Source organism: Ovis canadensis, chromosome 17 (assembly GCF_042477335.2).
Source record: "Ovis canadensis isolate MfBH-ARS-UI-01 breed Bighorn chromosome 17, ARS-UI_OviCan_v2, whole genome shotgun sequence".
Lineage (NCBI taxonomy): Eukaryota > Metazoa > Chordata > Mammalia > Artiodactyla > Bovidae > Ovis > Ovis canadensis.
In genome coordinates this window covers 21,681,023-21,700,312 of record NC_091261.1, presented here as the reverse complement: position 1 = coordinate 21,700,312, position 19,290 = coordinate 21,681,023, and the positions used below count along the sequence as shown (strand labels likewise).

The following is a 19,290-nucleotide window of genomic DNA, read 5'->3' as shown; positions in this document are numbered from 1 at the left end:
TCCAAAATCACTGTGGATGGTGACAGCAGCCATGAAATTAAAAGACACTTGCTCCTTTGAAGAAAAGCCATGGCAAACCTAGACAGCATATTCAAAATCAGAAACATCACTTTGCTGACAAAGATCCATATAGTCAAAGCTATGGTTTTTCCAGTAGTCATGTACGGATGTGAGAGTTGGACCATAAAGAAAGCTGAGCACTGAAGAATTGATGCTTTTGAATTGTGGTGTTGGAGAAGACTCTTAAGAGTCCCCTGGACTGCAAGGAGATCAAACTAGTCAACCCTAAAGGAAATCCACCCTGAATATTCATTGGAAGGACTGATGCTGAAGCTGAAGTTCCAATACTTTGGTCACCTGATGTGTAGAGCTGACTCAATGGAAAAGACCCTGATGCTGGGAAAGATTGAGGGCAGGAGGAGAATGGGATGATAGAGGATGAGATGGTTGGATGGCATCATCAACTCTATGGACATGAATTTGAGCAAACTCAGGGTGATGGTAAAGGACAGGGAAGCCTGGAATGCTGCAGTTTACGGGGTCACAAAGAATCAGACACGACTAAGCGTCTGAACAACAACAACAATGCATTGTGGGCGTCCTAGAGGAGGACAGAGGGTGGGTAGATAGATTCGTTTCAGAAAAATGATAAAAATTTCCCAAGTTCGATAAATGTCATGAATATCAATAGTTGAAAAGTTCAGTAAACTCTATGTGTGAAAATTCAAAGAGATCCACACTGAAACACATTACCATCACACTCCCAAAGGCAAAGTCTGGATCTCTAAAGGGGCAACAGAGGAGCAACTCATTAGATATACAGGATCATCAATAAGTTTTTAAGTAGATTTCTCACTAGGAACTTTGGAAGCCAGAAAGCAGGGTCTAAAATGTCCAAAATGCTAAAAGAAAACAATTGTCAACCAATAATTCTACATCTGGCCTAACTGTACTTCTCAAGTGAGGGAGAAATTAAGAATGTTCCCAGATAAACTAAAACTGAGGAACTTTATTTTCCTTGGACCTGCCCTTCAAGAAATGCTAAAAGCAGTCCTGCAGACTGAAATAAAAGGACAATAGACAGTAATGTGAAACCACATAAAGAAATAAAGGTCTCAGTAAAGATAGACACATGGTCAATTATATGTTAGTATTTTTGTAATATTAATAATAGTTGGTAACTTCACATTCTGTTTTTTACATAATTTAAGAGACTAATGAACTTATACAAATAATTATTCTAAGAGTTAGTATTATTGTAACTTTGATATATAACTCCACATTTTGTTTTGTACGTAATTTAGGATACAGCATTAAAAAACAATGTGTTAACATGTGTGGGAGCAAGGGGTATCTGGGAAACTTCCCCTCGGTTTTGCTGTGAATCAAAAAGTCTAAAAAATAAAGTCTTTCTATAACAAAATGATCTGTTTATGTTATTGGAAGACATAAACATTGCGCACTGTTGGTGAGAAAGCACAGTGCATTGTTGTTGAGAATGAAAAATTTCATAGCCATTGTGGTGTGGTGGCAGCATGGTGGTTCTCAAAAAATTTAAAATAGAGTTACCAAAATTATTTAGCAATTCTACGTCTGAGTATATACACAGAAGAATTGAGAACAGGGTCTTCAAGAGATATTTGTCCACGCATGTTCACATTAACCTTATTCATAATAGGAAAAACACGGAAGCAAGCCAAGTGCCTTTGACAGATGAATGGATAACCAAAATATGGTATAAACATACAGTGGAATACTATTCAGCCTTAAAAAGGAAGGAAATTGTTACAAATACTACAACATGGAAGAACCCGGAGGACTCTGCAAGCCCTAGGAAAGCATACAAGCATTTGTGAGTCCATAGCCTGGTTTTACTTTAAGCACTGAGAAGATGACACTGTTTATTACAACATCTCCATTTTCCAACACAGAAAACAGAACAGGGTATGGATATGAGTCAGGGGGATGATTTTTATAGAACTGAAGCAAGATGAACATAAGAGAGAATGGAACAGAGTCAAATTAGTTTTGGATATTCCCATGCAAGTTTTTCTTAATACAGACAGAACACAACATCAGAGACAAAGCTCACATAGTAAAATCATCTGGCTTCATAAATTACATATGATATGCCTGGGTCTGTTGACCCCACTTTGAATTTCAACTGACTCAACCTCTGTGGTACCTGGGTGCTTATCCCCTTTTATCACTTTGTTCTTCATTACTAAATCTCCCAAATGATTTCTAAATACAATGCCATTATGCACTTCCAGGTTTATGAGCTATTGTAGGAAGAGTCACATTCTTTGACTATATTCTACACATTTCTGAAACAGTAGGTTTAAATTCAAAGCAATCTTATCATGGTAACAATAAGTTTAAGCAGTTTATAGACATTTTAGAAAACTGCACAGCTTAGGAAGCTATGCAAATTATGTTGTTTAGTACAGCATAAAAAATTTCTGAAAAGTTTACTGTAAGTTGAAATTAAAAACATTTCCCCTACTTGGTTAGCACTACTGAGTTTGAAATGTATCTCTTACTAAAAACGATACCTGGTACAAAATAAAATATGTAACTATAAATATTTAAAGAAAAAAGATAAATTAATATTGCTACCTAAATCTACACTTAATGTCAGTGCAAAATATCTAGTTCATTTACATTAATGAATGTTTTAAAAGCCAAAGAAAAATGATCAACGGCAGTTAAAGAAAGTGAAACTGTGTTTCATATACAGATTCTCTTTTTAACTCTCATAAGAATTTTCTTTTATTATTACAGTCTCCCAGTAGTTTTGGAAATCAAAGATTAGTGAAGTCAGGTGACCTGCAACAAATTCCACAGGTTTTAAGTAGCAAAGCCAAATTTCCAGCTGAGGAAGAAATCTCCCCTAATAGCTAGAACTTTAACATCATGATTCCTGTGATTCGTATGCTTTTCTCTTATAAAGCTTTTTTTAAGTCTACTTAAAGCTGTTAAGTTTAAATACCATATGTGAAAATTAACATTTTAAAGCAAACTTTTAAAGGACATAAAGATATAAATGCCTAAGAAATTGACATTTCTCTGTTTTATTGACATTTAAAATCTTTCCTTTTTATTTACTTAGATTTGGTTTTGGTGTAAACTTGAGATCCCTTTTGTATCCAGCAAACAATTTTTAAAAGTTCCTTTCCTCTGCATTTTTTTAAATTCCCAAACTATAAACTTTATTGATGTCAATATTCTTTTTCAAAAAATTATGGTCAAAAATTCTTTTCTTTCCTAGTTTCACAACTTAGGGATCTGCTGTGGAAAACAGCACCAGATTGTAAATAAGTAAATAAATAAAAATAAAAAGGAGTGGCATCTCTCTTCTGTTCCCATCTGTGTTCTCTGCTACTGCTTATTTTGTTTATATTCAGGAGAAAGTAAGGATTAATTGTCTCTCCACTTAAGAACACCAAAATCCTGTCTCTTTTTCTTAAATCAAGAAGATCTTTGTTTTGAAATTTTGTTTTTAATTGGAGGACAACTGTTTTACAGTGTCATGCTGGTTTCTGCCTTACAACAACATGAATCAGCCATGAGTATTCAAGGAAGAAAATATTAAAGTCTGATTTGCATCTGAGAAGGAAAGTGGGTCATTGTCCTTTCCTTCTCTCTTCTGCCTATTCCTACACGCTAGTCATGTAGCCATTTATTTAGCAACTGGCATCTTCAGAAAGTTTAACTGTCAAAACTGTATGAATTTATCACTTTAAAAAGAGGAGCAAAGTGTTTTGAAGAAAAAACAAAATATCACAAAACTATTTAAAAGTAAACAAGATGAATGAAGCAGAGGAAGAGTTCACCTAAAGGGCCTAAATCCTCCTAATGTTATGTCGAAATATTATATTCTGAATAAACACCTTCACCTTGTTATAGATATTCTAAGAGCCTGACTATATGGCAAAGCCAAATGCTAAATTTGCTCACAACAAGGATAAAAGTGAAAGTTTCAGTTACTCAGTCATATCCAACTCTGCAATCCCATGGCTCCTCTGTCCATGGGATCTTCCAGGCAAGGATACTGGAGTGAGTAGCCATTTCCTTCTCCAGGGGATCCTCCCAATCCAGGGGTCGGACCGTGGTCTCTTGCATTACAGGCAGATTCTTTACTATCTGAGGCACATGGGAAGCCCCATAACAAGTATGTCTGTCATTTATAAAAGCACTTTCGGAAGACAGTTTTGAAATATTTTCAAGATGAAAACCTAAGACTGACAAAATACTAATTTACCTTAACTGAGTAGAGTCACTCAGTCATGTCCGACTCTTTGTGACCCAATAGACTATATAGTCCATGGAATTCTCCAGGCCAGAATACTGGAGTGGTAGCCTTTCCCTTCTCCAGGACCTTAACTGAGTAAGGCACAATTCAAAGGCAGGATAGAAAGGTTGTGTTGACCAAGTGACACTCAGTAAACACACTGGAAGATATTCTCAAAGAAGAAAATATCTTAGAGATGCACACAATTTTGAACTAAATCTATTCTTCTGTGTAATAGAATTTGATATCTGAAGCAGAAAATAATATTGAGCAGATTAACATTCTTTGTCCCTTGATAATTTTGCTTATTTGTATCCTCATATACATAGCTAAAGCTGTAAAAACTGCCCCCAAGAAAATTTTATTTGAATCTATAAATGACACTTTTATTATTTAGCTACTCAAAGCAATTATAATAATAAGTGGTACTTTAAGTATCACTTAAATAATGCACTCTGATAATATAACACAGAATAAAAAAGCACAAAGTACAGAAATACAACATAATCTTCTTTAGTTGTTAAAGATCAGTCAAATACTATCAATGAACTATTCAACCACTTATTTAAGAAAATCAAAATGTCATTATCAGGCACAGCAATAATCTGGCCACTTAAGAAGTACAGAACACTACACTAGGATTCCTTCTGTAAATGTAGATGATAAAAAACTCAGAAGCCCTTTGCCTTTGAACCATTTTACTCAGTCCAAAGTAAAATGATTCCCCATCAACTAGATTTGGCCATTCCAGTAACAACTACTTTAGCCTGTCCTGCTCAACTATCCATTTAAATTTTATACTCTTACTTGTAAACATAATACACTTTTGAGGAATTAAACTTCCTCAATACAACAGTGAACCAGCTACCTACAATACTGAACTAAAAATGCTGTAATCAAAGAATATCATAGCACAATACGGATTTCATGGTGTTAGTAATCCAACAGTTATTCTCCACCTATTTATTCATTTATCATTTAGCTATTGAGCTCTGCCTGTGGTCAAACAGTCTGGAGGAAAACCACAGAACATGGCATCGTGGAAGATACAAGCACAGAATGTTCAAAGAGAAAGAACTCAACTCTATCAAATAATGTGCAGACATCAAGAAAGATAAGGACAGACATATGACCATTAGGTGTGATTTAAAAGGAGAATACTGATCACAATAAACAGATTTCAGTGAGTTCTGGGTCTGGAAATCTATTCAGAGTCAATCTCAGCTGGTCTCAGAACAGGATATAGAAATATGGAAATAGTGCTTTCAGGTACTGTGAAGGGTAGAGAAAAATGGGGTAGAATCTGGAAGAGGATAAGAAGTCAAGGTAAATACTAGAGTAGATATGAATGCTGATGAAACTGAATCAGTGCAAAAAAAGAAATTGATGATGTAGCAATTAAATATGTTTAACGGCTGGAGAAAGTCTTGGAACAAGTAAGAGGGGATGGCACCTGCAGCACAAGTAGAGACATAATCCTTAGACAAGAACAGAACTTTCCAACCCATTGCAATAGGAGGGACATGGAGTGTGAGTTTATGTATTAGTACCAATAGTTTGGTAAATTTTAGAGTAGACAGTGAAGGGTTATTCTGGGACTAGACAAAGAACACATCCACATTACAGGACATCAAAGCTAATGGACATGAATTATCTAAGTATACATTTCTATTATCATCTTAGGGAATAAGGCAGTCTAGAGAGGCATTTGAGGATATATCTTAGATATTGCTTTGCTTGATTGAAAATCTGATTCATCCATTTCTCCCCATTATGTCCTTGTATAGTGAGGACCTGTGACTCACCAGTTTGTTCATTATACAATGCTAACAGATAAGGAGCCAAACTTGGAATATGTCTTCTTTGACAAGTTTTATCCAACATCTTAGTTTTCTCTGATTTTTCTCCAGACCTCTAGGCTACATCTCACAGTATAATCAGGATTCATTCATTGCATATTTATTCCCTACTTGTACTATCTGAAATAAAGATAAAGATGAGACCAAATATTTTACAGTAAAATAACACTGTTTCTTGCTCTGTGAAAATCCTAGTATTAGATATAAAGTAGGCACTTAATAAATGCTTCCTGCATTTATCTTTCATCTTTTTAGAGTAGAATGGCTGATTAAAAGTTGTATGCAGAAATTGCTTGGAATATGCATAATTCCTCATGGCATCTGTTGGGTATTGCTGGGAGATGCTGAAATCAATTTTGTCCTTTACATGCTATTCAATTAGTTCGTTTAGGGCAAGATTTAAAATGTGTATCAGTCAGAAGCATAATAGTGAGTCAAGTACAAAAACTTCCTACTAAGATTTGTACCCACTATCTTAGGAAAGAGCTCTGACCTAAAAAAGTATTCAAGTGTAGGTAGGTTTAAGTAGAATTCAATGTTGAAGACTGAGAACTACCCAGTGCTACTTGTTTTGTGTAAAGTAAAGAATCTATCTGCAAGGCAGGAGACCCAGGTTCAATCCCTGGGTCTGGAAGATCCCCTGGAGAAGAGAATGGCTATCCACTCCAGTATTCTTGCCTGCTAAATCCCATGGACAGAGGAGCCTGGCAGGCTGCAGTCCATGGGGTTACACAGTTGGACATGACTAAGTCACTAACAATTTCACTTTCACTTCTTTAGTGAAAACAATATTTGTAAGAGAACACTCATCAGTACAGCCTATTCTGGACTGTTCAAGAATAATGTTTTCTTCAGTGCAGAATGAAAGCAAATTTTAAGCATAAAGGTGTCTAGTTTGTTAAATAAGTGAAGCCTAAGTTTAACTCCAAATTTAATTCTTAATTCTTAATAGCTAGTCATTATATTTATTTTTTTAGATATCCCATATTTAAATCAAAATGAAAATATCACTCACATATATTTTTCTTTTAAGAAAGAATCACACCATCAGACTATATTGACCTTTAATTTTATCCAACAGGTTACCATGGAAAGTTAATGAATTAGCAACTAGAATAGCATTTAAAAACCAAAGGTCCCAGATATTACACTTGGCAGTCAATAGAACTCCAAGGAAGACAGTGATTATATTTACTGTAACTTCTGTCACTCTATAACATATGGATAGAATGAACTATTCCATTTTTCCATGCTATATGCACACTGACAATTATCTAATGAAATGTATCAAGAGACTTTGAATTTTAAACTGCAAGAAAACCTACACCAAAACCACATGTACCCCAATGTTCATCGCAGCACTGTTTATAATAGCCAGGACATGGAAACAACCTAGATGTCCATCAGCAGATGAATGGATAAGAAAACTGTGCTACATATACACAATGGAGTATTACTCAGCCATAAAAAAGAATTCATTTGAATCAGTTCTGATGAGATGGATGAAACTGGAGCCGATTATACAGAGTGAAGTAAGCCAGAAAGAAAAACACCAATACAGTATACTAACACATATATATGGAATTTAGGAAGATGGCAATGACGACCCTGTATGCAAGACAGGGAAAGAGACACAGATGTGTATAACGGACTTTTGGACTCAGAGGGAGAGGCAGAGGGTGGGATGATTTAGGAGAATGACATTCTAACATGTATACTATCATGTAAGAATTGAATCGCCAGTCTATGTCTGACGCAGGATGCAGCATGCTTGGGGCTGGTGCATGGGGATGACCCAGAGAGATGTTATGGGAAGGGAGGTGGGTGGGGGGTTCATGTTTGGGAACGCATGTAAGAATTAAAGATTTTAAAATTTAAAAAATAAAAAACTAAAAAAAAAAAAGTAATACCTCTTCAATGGAATCCCATAGCACTAGATAATATACATAGAAAAACTCTTTTAAAAGCATTTGTTTTATAAAATATTTTAACATTTTAGCCATCTAATAAATTCCATAAGATGCATGTACATATATAAGATTTCTATTTGTCAATACTTACATATAAAAATCTGATAATAACAGAGTCAACACATCTATAGGTAAGAAATATTAAACCTGTTTAGCTATTATTCTAGGTTTCTATTTATTTCTCAGTAACTAACATGGATTTTTATGCTATTTTTACTCAGACCACATATTAGGTTCTAACTAGCAGTAAAATGGCAAAGTTTACATTGTTCATTAAAAAAATACATGGAATTATTTTTAAATTAACCAATAAACTATGATCCATTACTTCTTTTTATAAGTTTTTGATGGGAGAGAAAATATACATTAGTCAGAGATTTCTTTTTAATCACCAGGAAAAAAGATAACACAACTCTTTCTCTTAATAAAGCATTTTTCCCCCATGGAGGCAATATACCCTAAAATGGAAGCTATTAAGTGATCAATGACACCGACTTAACTAAAATATTACAAATACGATAGTATAATATCTTAGTAAATATGAGAATTTTGAAAGTCATAAAATTAAAGACTTTGATATGTATAAGATCAATAGATGTGACTTATCACTATTTAATATGAGCTTTAATTTTTAAATGTCATGTTCCAGTGAAAAAAATGAACTGCACAGGAAAATTGAAATTTCAACAAAGAATCAAGACAAAAAAAACAAACTTTATATTAAAGTACCTTTAAGAGGTATATACTTACGCAGCAACCTCCTCTTTTGACAATCCTTTGAAATTCACCTCCAGATAATGATCTATGTCATCTTTTTCTTTGATCAGTTCAGACCTAAATGAAATAGAAAGAAATAATAAAGAACTGCCTTATCGAGGTGAAAAGCTACGAAACATATAAAATGCTGCCAGGAGAACAGGAATATTCAGGGTATAATATCTTAGATAATAAATGTTCTGCAAGAGCTACAGTGTTAGGCTCTTCATTGATAATTTCAAATTTTTAACTTTCTTGAATGGAAAAAGGGAAGAATACTGAACTCAGTATGTAAACAAATAAAACACCAACATACTAAAATAGTCTACCTTCTTAAATAAATGGGGTTTTCTCCTCAAAACTTTTAAGATTGTCCATTTTACTTATGTTCTCTCACAACCTTCCAGCTACAGAAGTCAGATTGTGTTCAGCACAGTATCGTGAACTAAAACACCCCTATTTGATACAAATGTGTTGAATTTATTCATTGAAAACATAGAATTTTGCTCTGACATTCTGTTTGAGCGGTTTTTAAAAATCACACATGAAACTCAAATTACTATTAAAAGTTCAAGCTGAAAGTGATTTTAGGAAGACTTTAATGAGAAATATATTACACATGTAATATATTCATTCTTCATACCCCTTGCACCTTTAAGAATAAGCAGACTATTAACATATCATGGCAACTGAAATACAGGATATACAAGTATCTCTTTTTATTCAGAAACTAATGGAGAATGTTGATTAAAAATTTTGCCTTAAATGGTTATGATAAAAATGTTTTTCTTTAATAAAAAGAATTCAAAATTTTTTTCTTTAAAATCTGTCTTATCCTAGGGATGTGACACTGAGTTATGTTTTTGCTCATGTTGAAAAGAAAATGTAAACTCAGTTATTACAAAATGACAGGAAGAAGCAGCTAGCTTTTTCAGATTTTGCAAATATTTCACATTGTCCAAAAGGAAGATGGAAAATAAGAATGTATACACTGAAGTTATGCCTCTATCAAAAATGTTGCTTTTCAAATTATTTGAAAGTAAACATAATTTTCCGCAATTCTATTTTACAGTTTCTACAAATTTCATTTCTATTACAAAAGAACTTTGGTGCCAGTTTAGCTGAACGTATTTATTTTGGTCCAGGAGCTTTGGTCTCTGCCAGAAATACCAAAAATGAGGTATGGTGCTTCTTCGAACAAAGCAGTCTCATAATACTTTGATCATTACGCCTTGTAGGAATTGAAAGGCATGCATAAAAAGATAATCAAACCTACATATGCAAATTATTTATGTTGATAAATAATATGTGCATAATTAAAAATCAATAAAACTAGAGGTGGAAACTTCTAAGTAACACAGTCTTAGTTAATATGCATAATTACAATCAAAAACATTAAGTTCCTGCCCTGCAGGTTTTCGGCCCAAGATGAAAATTCCCTGAATTCAGCAGCCATTCACAGGCAGGGGAGGTTTGATGTATTTTCAAGCTCTAGGATCATTTCAGGCGCTAAATCATGACTACTAGTTTACCCTCGGAGTAAGACTGTCTTCCTTCCTCCAAAACAGAAATCAGGATCGAGGTCTTGTGGTTTAGATGCCATACAACTTTCACGCCTACAGCTTCTGCTTTCAATTTTTCCACACATATTTTAAAAAGGAAATGTATTTCCAAAGCTTTGCAGGAACCACAATATAATGGCAGTAGGAAATAAAATGACCAAATGAGCACTTGCCTGCTAAATAAATATAATCTTAATCTTTGAATAAGATTTATCAATCTTTCTGAAACAGCAAATTTGAACATTCTGAATATAAAAATGTACTTTTGTCTTTAAACAATTTTTATTGCTGAGATATGTTACTGACATTTCTTACTGCAAGAAATTTCTTCTGTAGGGAAAAAAAAGAAAGCCAGGGTCACATACCTTGGAATTGTTCTTGGTGAGCACGGCAGCTTCTGTCTAGCCAAGGCCGTAAGCTTTGGGCGTGTCATGGGCAGCGGGGGCAGGGTAGTCATTTTGGACTGCCAAAAAAAATAAATAAACGGAAACAGTATTTAAACAGTAAATCATTCAAAGAATCTTTTAAGACATTATTAGAGATCTAGTCAGTCATCTGAGCTGAGAATAGCTCTGCGCGTAGATCTTTAGCTCTGTTATTCAGGCATGAAGCTCAGTGAGTGAATACTGCAGGTGGCTTCTCTCATTATTTTTCTTACTATCTGCCTTTTGGCCAATTTATTACTTGTCTGAATCTCCATCACAAAGTAGAGAAGAGAAAATCTGATAAATGTGTTGAAGATTCAGACAACTAGGAGCTTTGGTATGGGTTTCGTCAGTAGAGCTGGTTGCAATTAAAAAGTGAAGATTTTTAGGGCAGCTATGGATTTCAAATACTCATGCTTTGCTCTCCTGTTACAAACAATAACTTAAAATTGTTCATACTTTGCTGTTTTCTAAAAACTTTCTCACAAATAAAGGCTTTCCCTTAGAAGTGCTAAATGCTAAGAACAGTTCTCAATAAGGAGACAGCTGGGCATATATCTGGAAAAGATGAAAACTCTAAATCAAAAAGAAACATATGCAGCAATGTTTTCAGCAACACTATTTATAATGACTAAGATGTAGAAGCAAACTAAATGCCTATTGAGCAAAGAATGGATAAAAAAGATATGGATAAAAAAGATAATATTCCAAACACAATGGAATATTACTCAATCATAGAAAAGAATGAAATAATGCCATTTACAGCAACAATGGATGGACCTAGAGATTATCATACTAAGTGAAGAAGTCAGACAAAGACAAATATCATATAATATCACTTAGATGTGATATATGTGGAATGTGGAATCTTTATATGTGGAATCTTTTAAAAAACTATGCAAATTACCTTATTTACAAAATAGAAACAGACTCACAGATGTGGTAAACAAACTTATGATTACCAAAAAGGAAAGGGGGGAGGAATAAATTAGAAATTTGTAATTAACAAATACACATTACAACATATAAAATAAATAACAGAATCTACTGTGTAGCACAAGGAACCATATTCAATATCTTGTAATCACCTATACTGGAAAATAATTTGAAAAAGAGTATACATATATTATATGTATACAGGGGCTTCCCTGGTGGCTCAGATGGTAAAGCATCTGCCTCCAATATGGGAGGCCCAGGTTCAATCCCCGGGTTGGGAAGATCCCCTGGAGAAGAAAATGGCAACCCACTCTAGTACTCTTGCCTGGAAAATCCCATGGACAGAGGAGCCTGGTAGGCTACAGTCCACGGGGTTGCTAAGAGTCAAACACGACTGAGCAACAACTTCACTTCACCTTATACATATATTCAGTATATATAACTGATCGCTTTGCTATATGCTTGAAACATTATAAATCAACTATACTTCAATTTAAAAGTGTAGTGGTTTAAAAAAGATTGCTTAAAACAACAATCAATGTATTACCTTTCATGTTATGTGGGTCAGGAGTTAGGAGAAGGCACAGTGGGGATAGCTTTTCCCTACTTCATTTTTACTGGGGCCTCTGCTGAGAAGACTCAGAAGTTTAGGGGTAACTCAGTGGTGGGAAAGAGGAAATACCTATAAGGTCTTCACTCACATATCTGGTGGTGAATGCTATTATCTGGGACCTCAGCTGGGGCTATCTATCAGAACACATACATGTGACCTCCTCATATGGCTTGGGCTTTCTCTTAGTATGGCAGCCTCATACTTCTTAAGTGGTTGCTCAGGGCTAGAAAGGCAAGTACCCAGAGAAAAGCCAAGTGGAGGCTGTATTCCCAGGGTCTGGCTTTGGAAGTCACATAGCATGACTTCCATTGTTAAAACAGGCTACCTAGATTTAAGGCTAATGAAATAGACTCACCCACTGAGGGGAAAGCATTGAAGTCACATTGTAAGAGGAAGATGTGGGATGGAAGATATTGTGGCTATCTTTGGGAAGTGCAATATGCTACAATGGAGAAAGTAAGTGAGCCATAATGAAGGCAGATCTATAAAATCCAGTTATCTAAATCTTACTCCAAAAAGGAAGAAGTGTGGGCGTGATGTTGATGAACTTATAGTGGAAAACTGTCGCATGTTACAAGCACTTTCAGATACAAAAGAACTCACCTTCTCCTGTTGGAGAGGCATTCAGAAGACCAGAGCCTCTTGATTCTACCACCACTACCTCCACAAGTTTTGACCTCTACCATTTCATTTCTACCTCTACCATCCTGGGTCACATAACCATAAGCAAGGCTTGTTTCAGGTTCTAAATCACTTCCTCCAGTATTTATTATCTCTGTGACCTAGGGTAAATCACCATCAATCTGGGCCTTAAATATAATCAACAAATATGCATTAAGCTACTGCTTAGTGCCAGGTACTATTTTAGGTGCTAAAGATGAGGCAGTGAACAAAAAAGACAAAAATCTCTAGCCTCACAGAATCTATATTATAGGGTCAGTATGGTGGGGAAACAGACAATACACAAACAAGCAAAAATAACACAGAAGATTAGATGATGATGGGATCTATAGCTGAAAATCAAGCAGGGAACTAAAAAGGACCCAGTGCTCACCAGTAGTCAGGGATGAATAACAGCAGAAAAATATGACATCAGAGAAGTTAGGGAGAAATTTGGTGGTGTTCTGATGATAACGGGGTCTTAAAGGACTTTAACGCTGATTGGAGGGTTTGAGCCCAGGAGTGACACAGTTTGACTTCTGCTTTGAAAGGATTACTCTGGCATCTCTTTTGGACTTAGACTGTAGAGGACAGAAAGAAAGACATGGAGACCAGCTGGAGGTTGCTATGAAATCTGGATGACAGAGGATGGTGGTTTAGGTAGAGGTGGTAGAGAGATGTGGTCAGACTCAAGGTAGGACTGCCTGCAGCCTGCAGAGACAACCTATTCCTCTAGAGCTGTGTACAAAGGCATGGCAAGATGGAGGCTGGAAAAGCAATGAGATTTGAGGAAAAGCCTTTTGAAATTCAGTGTGGAAATAGGCAGTCTAGTGTTTCTGAAAAAAAAAAAAAGTTACCTTGGCCTGAAAATAATTATTTGCATAATAAAGAGAAAATTCTAATGGAGATAAGTGTCATGTTTTAGATATAATGCGTGTGTGTGTGTGCTCAGTCGCATCTGACTTTTTGCGACCCTTTGGACTATAGCCCGCCAGCCTCCTCTGTCCATGGGGTTCTCCAGGCAAGAATACTGGGGTGGACTGCCATTTCCTCCTCCAAGGGATTTCTTGACCCAGGGATCAAACCTGCATCTCCTGTGCCTCCTGCACTGCAAGTGATTCTTTACCACTGAGCCATTGGGGAAGTCTATAGAATCCTAACATTGCCCAGATTATTAGAGTATGATATGATCCTTGAAACATAAGGTCTACTTATTTTTATACAGTTATAGTTTTAAAGCACTCAGTCTAAATAGCAAATGTCAGTCATCGTCTCCAAAACAAACATTTAAGAAACATGTATTGCATGCCATAACTTCATAAGAAAGTTACTTTTTCGTATATAAAAATTTGTATTTTTCTGATCAGATGTTATATCAACTTGTTAACTGGATAAACAGAACTTACTAAATGACAATACTGTATAGAACACATAGTGAGAAGTTAAAGCTAAGGCAAAATTAGACCTGGTGGACAGATTTAAAGGGCAAAGGCTCCCCAATCCTACTCCTTGTGAGCCTGTTTCAGAGAAGCTGTGAAGACTCTACATTGCAGAGTCCTCAGCTGTTATGGAGAAAATAAGAGCAAATCTGGGCCATCTCAGCTCCTAACCCAGTGTCTGCCCCGAGGGGATTTGGAAAGGGAAAGAAAGGAAGCCTGTGCTTGATTCAGTCTGGACATTCCTTCTCTGACAAATGAAGACTCTGTTCTAACAGTCCCTATGCTTACCAAAGGCATTGGGCAGAGGTGAACTCTGCATAATCTTAGGGACCTTTGAAGGGTTTCTCAAGGAGCTTCAAAACCAGAAAAAGGTACTTGAAATTTCTTCAAACACTAGGAAGACCCAGACACTTGTACACAGTGGGACTAAATATATTTCCCAAGTGGCACCAGTAGTAAAGAACCCACCTGTCTATGCAGGAGACATAAGAGATGCAGGTTCAATTCCTGGGTTGGGAAGATCTCTTGGAGAAGGGAATGGCTACCCCCTTCTTGCCTGGAGAATCTTATGGACACAGGAGCCCGGTGGGCTATAGTCCACGGTGTCACAAAGAGTCGGACACAACTAAGCGACTTAGCTCGCACACAGAGGGACCAAACCCCTGAAACTCAGTGCCATCTCACGTATTCCAGCAAGGCGTGTATAAGCCTCCCAAGAGCTGGCCTACCAGGTTGTGATATAAAATTAATCCTCACTGATGTTTACTTGTGTTAGACCATTTTTGCTAGAAAATACAAGCATCTAATAAAATCTTATGCACATGTTAGACGTGGAGAGGAACATGTCTTCTTCATCACGCAGATCAACTGCGATTTTTTTTTTTTAATCTGAGTCAATGTTTCCAACCATTAAAGTTTCAGCTGCCAGTTCCTTCATTTTGCTCTCCTCTGATCTAAGAACATTAGCAGCAGGAGCACCTTTACTCTTAAATTTAGTTTAATGTAAGTATTGCAAGCCCTGCTGGCAAGCCTCAAGGCACAACTCTGAATGGGGGGTGGTCAGAGCTGAATGATAAAGTGGAAAAAAATTATTAACTGTGCGCTGGAAAAAATATCCCTCAACCATTTTATGTTGAAAGTTTAAGCTCAAAGTTAGGGTGGAATGTGATGGGCTCCCTTCGCTGCTCTAAGCCCCACATCCTCCCTAGCCTATGCCTATTGGGAAAGGGGTATTTGTTTTTTACAATCCATACATGGCTATGTAAAGATATTTTGTTTTACATAATAGGTAGCTGTTTAACCAAATTTTATGACACACATAATATTTGAAACGCATCAAATATGTAAAAGGATCCTGTAACATATTATTTTCCTAAGTAATCACCATCTCTTTTATGTCTGATCAGTTCAGTCTTATTTCTGCTGAATGTTCTTAGAGTAGAAAATAGCTGCATTTTAGCATATAGAAGCAAACCAAGGGGAAAATAAGTGAGAAAAAATGCAAGCACACTTAGGGGCCTGTCATTTCAGGCTGAAATCATACCTGTTGAGTGAAGAAAGCCTTTTCTTCTTTGTTAATATGAACAGTATCATTTTCCTGGTGTGGACTAGAGAGTGTTCCCTGCTTTCTAGTGGGCTCCATCCAGAAGGAATGGGACTAGTGCTGGGAGTGGCTGATCTAGGCCTGAAGCAGAAATGGAACCCATCATCCTTCACAACTGACACTTTATCAGGGTCCTCCTAGCTCCACACCACACATGGTGGGTGCTACCGCAGGACGGGTACCTAAGGGAGAATAATGAGAGGTACTTCCCTGGTTGGTACCCAAGTGAGCCTAGCCCTAGGAGGTCAGGGTGAAGCTGTCTGTTAGGGGACCCAGAGGCAGCTCCCCCAGTGTTACCAAATGGACAGTGTACTCTAGGCATCACAGGAGCTGAGACAAAGATCAAAAGGTTGCCTTAAGCCATTCCACTGTTGGTATTCAGAGGAGATTTGGTGGACTCTTTGATCTCCTGGTTGGCTCCTGTATCACAGTTACAATCTCTAAGTTTGGCCCCCACATGCAAAGACAAATGAGAATGGAGAAATACAGGATGAAAGGTTTGAGAGGGGTGGATCAGGTTGAATGTGTCCCATGGTGTGAGTTTAAGTTTCTGGCCCCCAAGTAAAATTCTTCAAAGAGTAATCCTCTTTCCCCCACAATCCCCAGAGATACCCTTATCAAGAAACACAAAGGAAGGGGAAGCCTAGAGTTGTATAGACTCAGGCTACCTGGGGAGTAACTACGTTTGAGGCTGACCACTATTTCCAGAATTCAGTCACCTTGGGGGAAAAAGTTGAAATGTGAGAAAGAAAACCAATAAACACACAGCAAGCAAACATATCATGTGTCACAAGAGAGTTCAAAATAAATATGATTCTACCATCATCAACAAGATCATCGATAAGAATTGGAACTTCTCCTATTATCATCACAAGCTCTTTTACTATGAAAGTTTAAAGAAAACTATAGAAGAAACGTCAGTAATCTGCTCCTGAAAAGAGTAAAAAAAAAAATCACATAAAACAAAAAGTCAGTAAATGTTTATCCCTTGTATTTTTGGACACATTTAGCATTCTATGATAGGTAAACAGGTTGTTAAAGAAACAGAAACCACACATTTCCTGCTAACTGACATGCACTGATAGTTAAATCAACACTTAAAGCAGGAAAAGTGTTTGAAAGTGGGCCATGTTTCACTCGACTTACATTTGGAGATTACTGCTGAAGGTCTCTCCAGGTTTACAGACTTCAGCCTGAAAATTTGGAAGCAAAGAATAATAGCAAAGGAGAGAAGAAAAAAGTTAAAAATTAGTCAACAGACTAACTCACTAACTCCCCTCACTGCTCCAAATCATGGAATAAGATTTATTTGTACCACAAAACACCAGGTATCTACTTGTAGTTATATAAACTTAAAAAAAAGAATCCTGCTGTGACAGCTGACTTATTATGTCAATGATTAAAGATGCAAACCATAAAAAAATAAAATAAAACGAAGTATAGTTCCTATTGGAGAACCTAATCACTAATTCAATGAAATATCAATACATCTGAAATACTATTGATATATTCTTTTGGGACTCTTTTGGGACCCCATGGTCTGTAGCCCGCCAGGCTCCACTGTCCATGGGACTTCCCAAAAGTCAGACACAACTTAGGGACTAAACAACAACAAAAATCGGTGTATTCTTACACAAATGTGACTAGTGATAATGTGATCTCTCAAACTTTGGTTATCTACCAAAACCGAGGGCATCTCAGTTCCTACCCAGTTCTAAACAGGACTAATTGATTTTTTCCACTGCCCTCAGAGGGTAAACGGCGGCGAGGAGAGAGCCCTTCTGTGCTCCCCCTTCTATGCATTTCTTGAAATAAATGGCGAGGGCCTTGGCTTAGTAAGCTTGTCGCTCGACTGACTGAGGAAGGTCTGTATGGGTCAGAGGAGGGACTGCCTGGAAAAATAACCCATCTGCTTCTTGGAGTTCGCCACGAATCTCGATGGATTGGTCCTGGGGAACAACTCTGGTTTTCTGTTCCGCCGAAGTGTGTCCCTCACCCGTGGCAGGTGCTGGGCGCCGGCGCTGCCCTCTCCTCCCGCGGTGGTTCCCAGACACTGCGGAGCAGGCGCAGAGAGAGGACGCAAGAGTGTCTCCAGGGATACAAAGGGGGCGGGACGGGACGGAAGGGGGCGGGGTTAGGCTAAACTGAGATTCTGGATTGGTGCAGCTTCCACTCTCCTCGGACTCAGGGGCGGAGCCTTGCAGGGGCGGGGCCTAGTGCACGCAGTGCTGGGGAGGTCCACACCCGGCAGCTTTTTCCCGCCAGACGCCTCTCAGAAGTTAGACAGTTCTCAGAGATTAGTTCACCTTATCCAAGAGGCCTCTAATTTGCCGCCCTGAATCATTTCCCTCACTGCACTGCATTCTCAATATTTTGCAACATTGCCCTATCGTCCACACATTGATGGAAAAACGCTTAGCTTGGCGTTCAAGACCCCCAAGACTCCCACTATCCAGCTGGATAAGTCGTTCATTCTCATCTTCCTCAGCCTCTATTGCGCTCAGAACCATTTTTTTCATGTCCCACGCAAACACCTTTCCCAATCCTGTTTTCAGAAAGAGAATCCAATTTTGAGTGGTGATGAGCTAAAAACTCAAGGTCTCTTTCATAGACTCTCCCTGCGTTCTGTCTTTACATATATATTTTTAAACTTCCTCTGAAACTCGGGATTTTATATTTACACCCACTTAATGTCAGCCAGTTAATCGCAGTCCAAGGTTCCACCCCTTCTCTCACATGTAAATATAAGGAAATGAACTTCCTGGCTCATTGTCTCATACAGACAGAGGGCAAGACAGTGAAGCTTGTTGCTTATTACTCCGCAAATATAGATGTGCTGGAAAGCTAAGCGTTTATTCATTGGCTACTGTCACTCACTGTAAGAAAGTGAGTCAGCTGTACTGTTCACACCATTCTGTTAATCATAAATCTATTCTATTTGGACTACAAGCATAACAACCATAGCCACACTTTCATTCCAACATCTAATTTGCTGCAATAAATTACTGAATTACTTCCACCGAGTAAATTTACATTATATTGAATACATTCAGTCGATCACTGTGACTACCTGTGACTGGGCTCCATGGGACCCCTCGAATTCTGTTCTCGTGAACTCATTTCTCAGTTTCCAGAAACAACACAGTTCCACAGGTGACTGACTGTGTGAATTC

General features: G+C 37.3%; 1 protein-coding gene across 1 annotated transcript in view; it reads right to left on the bottom strand.

Moving 5' to 3' along the window:
* The window catches only part of TTC29 (tetratricopeptide repeat domain 29), a 260,760-nt gene extending 242,535 nt beyond the window's left edge, over positions 1-18,225 (bottom strand). Inside the window, exons 1-4 of the mRNA XM_069558624.1 lie at positions 18,114-18,225; positions 17,264-17,310; positions 10,807-10,904; positions 8,874-8,957 (exon numbers count right to left, since the gene is read on the bottom strand). Coding sequence (XP_069414725.1) covers positions 8,874-8,957; positions 10,807-10,898 — 176 coding nt within the window. The 5' untranslated portion in view covers positions 10,899-10,904; positions 17,264-17,310; positions 18,114-18,225. The remainder of the gene's footprint in view (positions 1-8,873; positions 8,958-10,806; positions 10,905-17,263; positions 17,311-18,113) is intronic.
* Between the last annotated feature and the right edge of the window lie 1,065 nt (positions 18,226-19,290).